Raw genomic sequence first — 11,148 nt, forward strand, 5'->3', positions numbered from 1 at the left:
CGATAGCCAAGGGCATATATAGACGCTTTCATGGACGTGAAAATGACTCCGGGGGGTACGTTTCTACCCTGTTGCGAGGATCCAGGCTGTCTTGGGATGGGGCGAAAGCATTCTGAAAGGAGAAGGTGAACAGCGAGATGTCATGGGACATATTGGCTCTAACGACAGAGGCTGAGAGAGTGGCGACATGGGCTGAGAGAGTGGCGATATCCTGCAGGCCGAGTCCACACAGCTGTCCAATAGGCTGAGAGAGTGACGATATCCTGCAGGCCGAGTCCACACAGCTGTCCAATAGGCTGAGAGAGTGACGCTATCCTGCAGGCCGAGTCCACACAGCTGTCCAATAGGCTGAGAGAGTGACGATGTCCTGCAGGCCGAGTCCACACAGCTGTCCAATAGGCTGAGAGAGTGACGATGTCCTGCAGGCCGAGTCCACACAGCTGTCCAATAGGCTGAGAGAGTGACGATATCCTGCAGGCCGAGTCCACACAGCTGTCCAATAGGCTGAGAGAGTGACGATATCCTGAAGGCCGAGTCCACACAGCTGTCCAATAGGCTGAGAGAGTGGCGATGTCCTGCAGGCCGAGTCCACACAGCTGTCCAATAGGCTGAGAGAGTGGCGATGTCCTGCAGGCAGAGTCCACACAGCTGTCCAATAGGCTGAGAGAGTGACGATGTCCTGCAGGCCGAGTCCACACAGCTGTCCAATAGGCTGAGAGAGTGACGATGTCCTGCAGGCCGAGTCCACACAGCTGTCCAATAGGCTGAGAGAGTGACGATATCCTGAAGGCCGAGTCCACACAGCTGTCCAATAGGCTGAGAGAGTGACGATGTCCTGCAGGCCGAGTCCACACAGCTGTCCAATAGGCTGAGAGAATGACGATATCCTGAAGGCCGAGTCCACACAGCTGTCCAATAGGCTGAGAGAGTGACGATATCCTGAAGGCCGAGTCCACACAGCTGTCCAATAGGCTGAGAGAGTGACGATATCCTGAAGGCCGAGTCCACACAGCTGTCCAATAGGCTGAGAGAGTGACGATGTCCTGCAGGCCGAGTCCACACAGCTGTCCAATAGGCTGAGAGAGTGACGATATCCTGAAGGCCGAGTCCACACAGCTGTCCAATAGGCTGAGAGAGTGACGATATCCTGCAGGCCGAGTCCACACAGCTGTCCAATAGGCTGAGAGAGTAACGATATCCTGCAGGCCGAGTCCACACAGCTGTCAAAAGATAAAAAAGGAACAGGACTTCTGGCATTGTAATCTGGGGCTTAGTCCATATATCTAAACATGTGTCTGAACAGCTTGTCCAGGGAGGAGGGCTTCAGATATCTGGAACCATCGGGATTACTTCCGGGGCAGTTAGAATATAAGTTAGAATTCCTGTTAGGAATATAAGGAAAGTAGGAGTGATCTTAAGCAAGGAATCAGGAAGCTAAAATTCGTTGGGCGACAAGGACAGGGGAGGGATTCTATGCGGAAACCAGAGGAAATGGGTGAGATCTTGAAAGAGTACTTTGAATCATCATAGAATCATAGAATTTTAGAGTGCAGAAGGAGGATATTCGGCCCATTGTATCTCCACCGGTCCTTGAAAAGAGCATCCTCCATAAGCCGACACATCCATCGTATCCCCATAATCCAGTAAACACACCTAAACTTTTTGGGTAGTTAAGGGCAATTTTGCATGTCCAATCCATATAACCTGCACATTTTTTGACTGTAGGAAGAAACTGGAGCAACCGGTTTCACGAAGACAAGGGGATAAGGTGCAACCTCCGCACAGACAGTAACCCAAGCAGCGAATCGGACCTGGAACACTGGAGTTGTCAAAGAAAAGTGTTAATAACAGTGCTACCGTGCATTATTATTAAGACCATAAGACCATAAGACATAGGAGTGGAAGTAAGGCCATTCGGCCCATCGAGTCCACTCCGCCATTCAATCATGGCTGATGGGCATTTCAACTCCACCTACCAGCATTCTCCCCGTAGCCCTTAATTCCTCACGACATCAAGAATTTATCTATCTCTGCCTTGAAGCCATTTAGCGTCCCGGCCTCCACTGCACTCCGCGGCAATGAATTCCACAGGCCCACCACTCTCTGGCTGAAGAAATGTCTCCGCATTTCTGTTCTGAATTTACCCCCTCTAATTCTAAGGCTGTGCCCACGGGTCCTCGTCTCCTCGCCTAACGGAAACAGTTTCTTTGCGTCCACCCTTTCTAAGCCATGTATTATCTTGTCAGTTTCTATTAGATCTCCCCTTAACCTTCTAAACTCCAATGAATACAATCCCAGGATCCTCTGCCGTTCATCATATGTTAGACCCGCAATTCCAGGGATCATCCGTGTGAATCTCCGCTGGACACGCTCCAGTGCCAGTATGTCCTTCCTGAGATGTCGGGCCCAAAACTGGACACAGTACTCCAAATGGGGCCTAACCAGAGCCTTATAAAGGCTCAGTAGCACATCGCTGCTTTTATATTCCAACCCTCTTGAGATAAATGACAACATTGCATTCGCTTTCTTAATCACAGATTCAACCTGCATGTTTACCTTTAGGGAAGCCTCGACTAGCACTCCCAGATCCCTTTGTACTTTGGCATTATGAATTTTCTCACCGTTTAGAAAGTAGTCTATGCTTGGATTCTTTTTTCCAAAGTGTAAGACCTCACATTTTCTCACGTTAAATTGCATCAGCCATTTCCTACACCACTCTCCCACTCTCCCACTCTCCTATTCACCAAAGAGAGTACATAGAACATCGAACTGTATAGCACATTAAAGGTACTTCGGCCCACAATGTTGTACCAGGTCACTATGAGATCAACAAGGAGTTGTTCGGCGCTTTGGTAAACATTAAGGTCGATAAGTCCCCACGTCCTGTTGGAGGCAAAGGATGCAATTTCTGAGGCCTTTCTGGGGCCTTTGCCGAAAACTTTGTATCCTCAGTGACTACAAGTGAGGACCCAGGGGACTTTGGTTTGGAAGGGTAGCAAGGATAATCGAGGGAATTTCAGACCAGTGAGCCTAACGCCGGAAGTAGGGAAATCATTGGAAAGTATCAATAGTGTGGAGATGCCGGCGTTGGACTGGCTTGAGCACAGTAAGATGTCTTTCGACACCACGTTGAAATCCAACAGGTTTGTTTTGAATCACTAGCTTTCGAGCACAGCTCCTTCACCTGAGGATGGTGCTGTGCTCCGAAAGCCAGTAATTCGAAACACACCTGTTGGACTTTAACCTGGTCTTGCAAGACTTTTTAGTGTGAACACTCAAGAAAATCTATACATTCCAGGACTAAGAAGCCCGCTTGATAACCACCATTTCCACACTTATTCAAATTCCACCACCGACCAACATCGGTAAGATTCACTGCGGTAATTCACCAAGGTTCCTCAGACAGCACCTTACAATGCCACGACCACTACCATATTGAAGGTCAAAAACAGTAGCTACCTGGGAACGCCATAACCTGAAGATTCCCCTCCAAACATTCACCACCCTGACTTGTTAATATATCGCTGTTCTTTCACTGTCACTGGGGAAAAATGCAGGAAATCCTTCTCCCACGGGCAAGATTAAAGTACAGTAAGAAGTCTTACAACACCAGGTTAAAGTCCAACAGGTTTGTTTCAAACACGAGCTTTCGGAGCACGGCTCCTTCTTCAGGTGAATGGAAAGGCTTGTTCCAGAAATTTTTATATAGACACAGTCAGAGATGCCCCGGAATGCGAGCACCTGCAGGCAATCAAATCATCAAAGATGCAGAGAGAGAGGTAACTCCAGGTTAAAGAGGTGTGAATTGTCCCAAGCCAGTTCGGTAGGCCTCTGCAAGTCCAGGCTTGTTGGTGGGGGCCGAATGTAATGCGAATGTAATGCAGAGGCCTACCGACTGAACTGGCTTGGGACAATTCACACCTCTTTAACCTGGAGTTACCTCTCTCTCTGCATCTTTGATGATTTGATTGCCTGCAGGTGCTCGCATTCCGGGGCATCTCTGACTGTGTCTATATAAACATTTCTGGAACAAGCCTTTCCATTCACCTGAAGAAGGAGCCGTGCTCCGAAAGCTCGTGTTTGAAACAAACCTGTTGGACTTTAACCTGGTGTTGTAAGACTTCTTACTGTGCTCACCCCAGTCCAACGCCGGCATCTCCACATCAAGATTAAAGTAGACAGATAGACCGTTTCAGAAACTATTGGGGCGGGATGTCTGTGCAGAGTGGCAGCCAATTCAATGGCATTATGGGTGTATCTGCTGCAACAGATAGGAGGGGGAAGAATGGCAGCGTAATACAAGTTGTTAATTCAGTTGTTAGCGAAATATATAGACGCTGCTGTGGCAGTCAACGTGACCCGAGAATGGTGTGTTGCCTCTCTGGTGCCAGCGTCACTGAACGACTGCGGGACACTTTGGAGGCGCAGGGTGAAACAAATCGAGGTCGCGGTACAAGTTGGTACCAACGACGGAGGTCGAAAGAGGGATGAGATCTTGGATCAGGAATTCAGGGAGCGAGGTTGCAGAAGAAACGCAGGACCTCTTGGATTGTAATCTCTGGCTTACTCCTAGTGCGACGCGCAATATGATATGGAAATAGGAGAGCAGCGCACATGAATAGCGTGGCTTAAGAATTTGTCAAAGTGGGCGGGTTTTAGTTTCCTGCACCAATGGGAGAATGGAGGTATGTGACTCGTGTCATTCCTCAGGACCAGTGTTGGGACATTTGTTTCTTTTAATATATACAAATGATTTGAATAAAATGTAACTGGTTGAATCACTAAGTTTGCGTAGGACATAATCTTTGCTGGAATTGTGGATAGTGATGACCACCATCGGAGAATATAGCAGGGTATAGCTCGGGTGGAGAATAGGGCAGAGAAATGGGAAATGGAGTTTATTCCGGAAGATATGAGGTACGGCATTTTGGAAGGGTGAATACAGTTTACAAATATACTGTAAATGGTATAATCTTGAGTATTGAGAGGCACATGGATCTCGGTGTACAAGTACAAAGGTTACTAAAATGGAGATTGGAGATGGAGAATGTGGTCGAGAAGGCTTTCCGCATGCTTCCTTTAATCGCACAGGGCATTGTGTTTACAAATTGGCAAGTATTGTTAAAATATGATAACCATTAAGCCACACATGGAATATAATGATGAATTCTTGTCAAAATCCTACCAGAAGGATGTGGAGGCGTAGGAGATGGTACTGAAAATATTTACCACGATGTTGCGTGGTATGGAGGTCACCAGAAATGATGTGAAGTTGAAGAAACGTGGTCTATTTTCACTGGAACGGAGGAGGTTGATGTGCGAGCTGGTAGAAGTCTACAACATTATGAGGAGCATGGACAGAGTGGATAGTCAGAAGCTTTTCCCAGTGTGGAAAAGTCAATGACTAGGGAGCATAATTTTAATGTGTGAGGGGCAAGGTTTAAACGTGATGTACGAGGCAAGTTGATTCCACAAAGGGTGGTGGGAGCCTGGGACTCGCTGCAGAGGGAGGTCGGGAACCAGATATTATAGTGGCATCTTGACCAATGCTTGAAGAGGATGGAAATGGAGGGATATGGTCGCCGGAAAGGGTGGTTCTTTCTGTTCAGATGGGCAGCATGGTCAGCGGTGCCATGGAGGTCCGAAGGTTCTGTTCCTGTGCTGTGATGTTCTTTGTCCTTCGTGCTTTTTCACCCCACGCCGTCGGGTAACCCGTGGGCTTGGGTGGGTTGCCGGCGAAACGAAGATTCCCGCCAACAGAGAATCCCGCATCTTATTCTCAGCTTAGATCACACTTGATGCTATTTGCACAATTATGGCATCCATATTCCTCACATACTCTCCAGTGGGTTAACAATGCACAGTTCTGCCATCTAAATCCTTCATTTAGTGAACATTGGAAGAACCTTACTCACTTCTCTAGAATCGCTACAACGTTTAAGTAGGCTATTCGGCACATCGAGTTTGGACTTCCTTAGAACCACTCCTCTTTCCTATTCCAGTAATCCGGTTCATTGATCATGAACAATCCACCCAACCTTCACACATTATGGAATGTGGGAGGTAAACGGAGAAATCGCACACAGACACGAGGAGAACGTGCAAACTCCAAGGCTGAAAGTAAGCACTGCGCCCCGGCGAGGTGAACAAGATGAAACTTGGTGGCAGAACGATGGCGCAGCGGGTTAGCAATGCGGCCTCACGGCGCCGAGACCCTTCGCTCGATCCCGGGTCACTGTCCGTGTGGAGTTTGCAGATGATTCCCCTCTTTGCGTGGGTTTTGCCCCCAGAACTCAAAAATGTGCAAGCCAGGTGGAGTGGCCACCGTAAATTGCCAATTAATTGGAAAGATTGAATGGGGTATCTGTAAATTTAAAAGAAAAAATAAATGCTAACATGGTGCCTTCATTTCGTTCTTGCCTCCCCTTGTTTGACCAATCCTTGGAGCACTGTGAACTGCTGTGCTCTCTATAATCTCATTGACACACTGTGAACAGACATCTTCTCCGTTTCACTTGTTGATTTCACTTACGGCCGATCGAGGTTCCTGAATAGTGTCGCTAATAAAGTCTTCCTTTACGTTTCCCAGCATTTCTCAAGAAATGTGACCAAGTTGGTGCACCAGCAGAATTGAACTTTGCTTGAGAAATGCGGACTGGGTGCAGGAAATCTAATGCTTTTCCCAGCATGCTGCAAAATTCATGCCATTCTCAGTGTTAATGGGATGGATAATTCACAAACATCCGCCAGCAGCGAGGTTACCAATCCGGCGGAAAATCGAGCTTCAGGCAAATAAAATAAAACCGCCTCTGAATGCCGATCCCGCTCCGAAGCTCCGCCTCCCACCGACAGCAGACCTCATTCCCCGAGTCGCTAACACCATGCAAATCTACGCCGGATTCTCCAAAGCCGACGCTGGAACTGGGAAACACAATCGGGAACAGGATCATGTGTCAACAGTAAATCATGGCCCGTGCCGGGCGCCCAACGGAATGGAGTTCTCCGCTCCCTCGGCAGCAGCTTGAATTTCATCGACGCCGCGCGCTAGCGTGGACATCCAACTCATACATTAAACATTCGGAAATATCCAAATGCATAGAACATAAAACAAGATATCAGAAAGGTCATCAACATCATGTATATTGTGGGGTGTGGGGAAACGGCAAATTGATTCAGGTCACCTTTCGCCATGCGAAATCGACTTAATATATCAATCAGAGAGATAAACTAGATTGAAGCGCCTCGGATAGAATCAAAATGTAAATTTTGGAATATGCTTCACCCAAAGCGGAATTGAGCGATACAAACATGTCTGATAACTCTGGAAGGAATATCCTTTAATTGCACGCAGAACCTGTTTGAGAAAAAATCCTGTCTAGCTCTGAATTTAGTATCTGCATAATTGTTCACTTTCTGGTCGCTCCAACTCTTCCTTGGCCGAGTGCCTTCCTTCACACTCTCTTGATCATTAACTGAGTAAATAGCTGTGTCTGCCTACGCCTCTGGAAGCAACGGCTGGCAGGTCAATATTCTCACTGACCTGCATTGACACCCTGCAAGGACAATCGAAATCAAGAGCAGTGTTACGATCAAATTTGTGTTTTAACTTTATGGTCTTCGGAAGGAACAGTGTCTGAACGGCTATCACTGGTGTCTCGCAGCATTAAGGACCCGAGTTCAATTGCAACATTGGGATACTGGGCGGAGCCTGCATCTTCTCTCCATGTCCGTGTGGGGTTTGTTTCCGGGAGCTGTGGTATCCTACCACAGTCTAAGCATGCACGAGTCCGTTAGATTGTCCATTATAAATTCCCCTTTCGTGCCGAAAGGTGTGGCTGCCAGAATGGGGAGGAGTGGGCTTAATTAGAATGCTCATGTGGAAGATTGGTGCAGATTCGATGGGCTGAGGGCCTCTTTGTGCGCAATAAGGATTCGATGATTCCAAACACTTCGCTTCCGACGATGTAATCAGGAGCCGCCAGAATTCAAGGTGTGCGCTAAGTCGTGCAGTCTGTCATTTTCGGAAAATTCCTTATGTTGTACTCCGTTCCCTGTGAAATAAAGGCCGACATTGTTTTGCCTTCCCTATTAACTGTTGAATGTGTATGTTAGCATTTCGTGATTCATGCACGAGGACCTCTCCAAATTGCTCTGTGCTGCAGATTTCTACAGTTGAATGATATTTGATAGCTTTGTTCTTCTCATCAGTCTATAACTTTACATTGTCCTACGTTAAATTGCATGCCGATGTTTTACCCTCTCATTAAACTGTCTGTATCCCTCTGTAATTCTCCTATCATTCCCATCACTTGCCTTTCCAGCTAATTTGGATGGTGTATGGCAAAGCAGAAAAGGACTGTCGGGAATCATAGGCATCGCCAAATAGTTATGACTGAAAGAGTGGACGTAAATTCAAGACAGGGGAAGGTGAAGTTGGATTACAATGAAAGGAAGACAAAATAAAAGAGGAAATAGTTTGGGGAAAAAGGACGGAGAGGGACTCCGGAAAGAGAATCCCTGGATACAAAATAAGTCCATCTCTGGATCTTCAATAATAATTATGATTGTGAAAGGCAGATTGCGAGTAAAGGACTGGAAAAGCAGTGTCAAGTTTCCAAATGGAAATCGATGTTGATAGGCAAAGTTTTGAAATCAGTATCATTGCAGTCAGCAGCTCCGGATTTCTGTCCTGATCCCAGAATGTTGATACAATCCCCAGTGAACTCTACAGTGAGGGAGCAGCTGGTATTAATGCGTTGTTTGTTCAGCAACCTGTAAATAATATCATGAGGGATGTTTATTTTTAGCATCACTAACCACTGACTTCAATATATATACACTGATAAGTTTCCTTTAAGTCTGAAAGTCAAGATGGATAGATCTTCGCCTTCAACACAAGTCCTTAACACAGAGAAAATTGGTTGGGTCACACTTTCCAGGTTTGAAGCTGTATACTATGCTGTACTTGCAGCATTCGGTGTACCTGGTAATTGACATTTGTATAATAAGCTTTTGAACTTGTTTCTGTTCTAATTTCTGAATCGACTGTATTTATTACATTGGCCTCCAATTCTGAGTAAAGTAAGGTGTTATTCTTTTAAGTTCTTCAATTGACCATTCAAGTAACCATATGATCTAAAATAGCATATACTTGCAGATTGTTTCTTTATGCATTATTATCCTCCTGATGCTGTCTTCCCCATTGCGCTATACTGATGTTGTTGTCATAATTCCGTATGATTTTACATCTTAATATTGAAGTTTCCTTCTGAATATTTGTATTTCTCGGTTTTGCTGCAACAAACGTTCCTCCTCCCGGGCCACTTTCTGTCCATCTCCTTCCAGCTTAATTTTAGTGGTGGGCTGCTCCCTTTTGCGTAGTTACTTATCATCATTCCCCACCCTTTATCCTGTGTTTTTCTTCTCCCTTGATCATTTTATAATCGTTGTCTTGGTCTGTGGTTTTACGTTCATTATTCGTTTTACATGCTCACTCAACTCTTCATTCCTCTACCTTGCCTCCTCTCGTGATCGGCTTTATGCTCAAATCTATCTGAATTTATGCATTCGAAATACTAACTAACCACCATCTAGACAGAGGCTGAAATAGTATTACAGCTGCGAGATGGGGTCCACGATGGAGGCCAGTACCATGTATTGTATATTCAGGAGATAGGTACAGAAGTTCGTGGATTTGCATTTCAGTACCTTTACATTCAAAAATTGCCAGCAGATACTCTACATTAATTTTGTGGCCAGCGATTCTACTGTTCCTTCAATATTTACAATAGCACGTTACATAACTGGTTTATGTTTTACTTCTTACAGTGAACATCATAACAATCGCAATCCTGTCCTTCAAAACATGCGGTCTCTCCAAGTGCAGCTCCCGTTACATTGTGGCAATGGCGACAGCTGATTTCATGGTTATTGTCGTTAATGTAATGTTGAATCGCATTGTTGCAATGTATTGGAATTACACTTTGTGGCTACACACTCCCGCCTGCAGATTCATTATGTTCCTGTCGTCCGTTACCATCGACACTTCTGTTTGGTTAACGGTCACTTTTACCTTTGATCGCTTGGTGGCCATTTGCTGTCAGAAACTGAAAACAAAATATTGCACCGACAAAGCCGCTGTTGTTGTTATCACCGTTGTGACCTCGCTGTCCATTTTGAAGAACATTCCCTGGCCTTTCCTGTATTCCAGTTATTATCGCAGTGTTCCTTTGGGATGCCGGCTATCAACACATTTTTTTATTCTGGACATTTGGATCGCATTTTCGTGGATTCAGCAGCTGTTAACCCCAGTTATCCCATTCTTTCTGATTTTATTCTTTAATATTGTCACCATCAAACGCATTTTAATAGCCAATGGCGGCCGAATGAGACTGCGGCAACATAGCAGTGACAGAGATGAAAATGATCCTGAGCTGATGAACCGCAGAAGATCGATTGTGTTATTATTTGCAGTTTCCAGTAGTTTCATCCTGCTCTGGATGACAACAGTGACATATTTCATGTATTCTAGAATTACAGTGACCTTCAAGCGCAGAATCGAATTTACCATTTTTCCTGTTTATCAAGAGGCTGGGATTATGTTGCAACTTTTGAGCTCCTGCACCAACACAGCTATTTACACAGTAACACAGAGAAAGTTCAGAAACCTGCTGTTCAAGGTGATCAAATATCCGTTTTCTGTGATTTGTAGTCATTGACAGATGGTGAGATAATTATTGTGCGTAGATGGAACTCGGATTCCCATTCTTGCAATGCAAGGAGAAAAAAATCACATATATTTTAGGAATGTAGTAAGCAGAAGTTCTAAATATCTTAAATTAATTTTTTTAATCCCTTTGTTCCCAACTGTTTATACAACAAAAAAGTTACCCACCTTTGCAATTCACTAGATGAAAGAAAATTGTTGGGAATGGATTATCTGTATCAGAGACTAAGTACCGATGTCCGCATTCATTTGATAGAATTTGATGACGACAAATTTGGCGCCCGTCCCTTATCAATTCATCAAGCATTACTGAGCGACCACGGTCTCCTCGTGGAACCCGAACAATTCGCCAGGTTCGGGATTGACACTCGACAGACTGAATAGCTGCAGCCGCAGATCCGCACGACATTCCCCCCACACAA

At 45.5% G+C, this 11,148-nt stretch overlaps 1 protein-coding gene across 1 annotated transcript; it reads left to right on the forward strand.

Annotated features, from left to right (window-relative positions):
* The first annotated feature begins 9,905 nt into the window (after positions 1-9,905).
* On the forward strand, positions 9,906-10,718 carry LOC119960486 (probable G-protein coupled receptor 139). The gene has a single exon (XM_038788188.1). It carries the CDS (start codon positions 9,906-9,908, stop codon positions 10,716-10,718), a length of 813 nt encoding a protein of 270 aa, XP_038644116.1.
* The last annotated feature ends 430 nt before the right edge of the window (positions 10,719-11,148 follow it).

Source organism: Scyliorhinus canicula, unplaced genomic scaffold (genome assembly GCF_902713615.1).
Source record: "Scyliorhinus canicula unplaced genomic scaffold, sScyCan1.1, whole genome shotgun sequence".
Taxonomy (NCBI): domain Eukaryota; kingdom Metazoa; phylum Chordata; class Chondrichthyes; order Carcharhiniformes; family Scyliorhinidae; genus Scyliorhinus; species Scyliorhinus canicula.

Bases quoted from the DNA above. Each gene is read 5' to 3' on its own strand.
- LOC119960486 (XM_038788188.1), top strand. From the start codon at position 9,906: ATGGCGACAGCTGATTTCATGGTTATTGTCGTTAATGTAATGTTGAAT.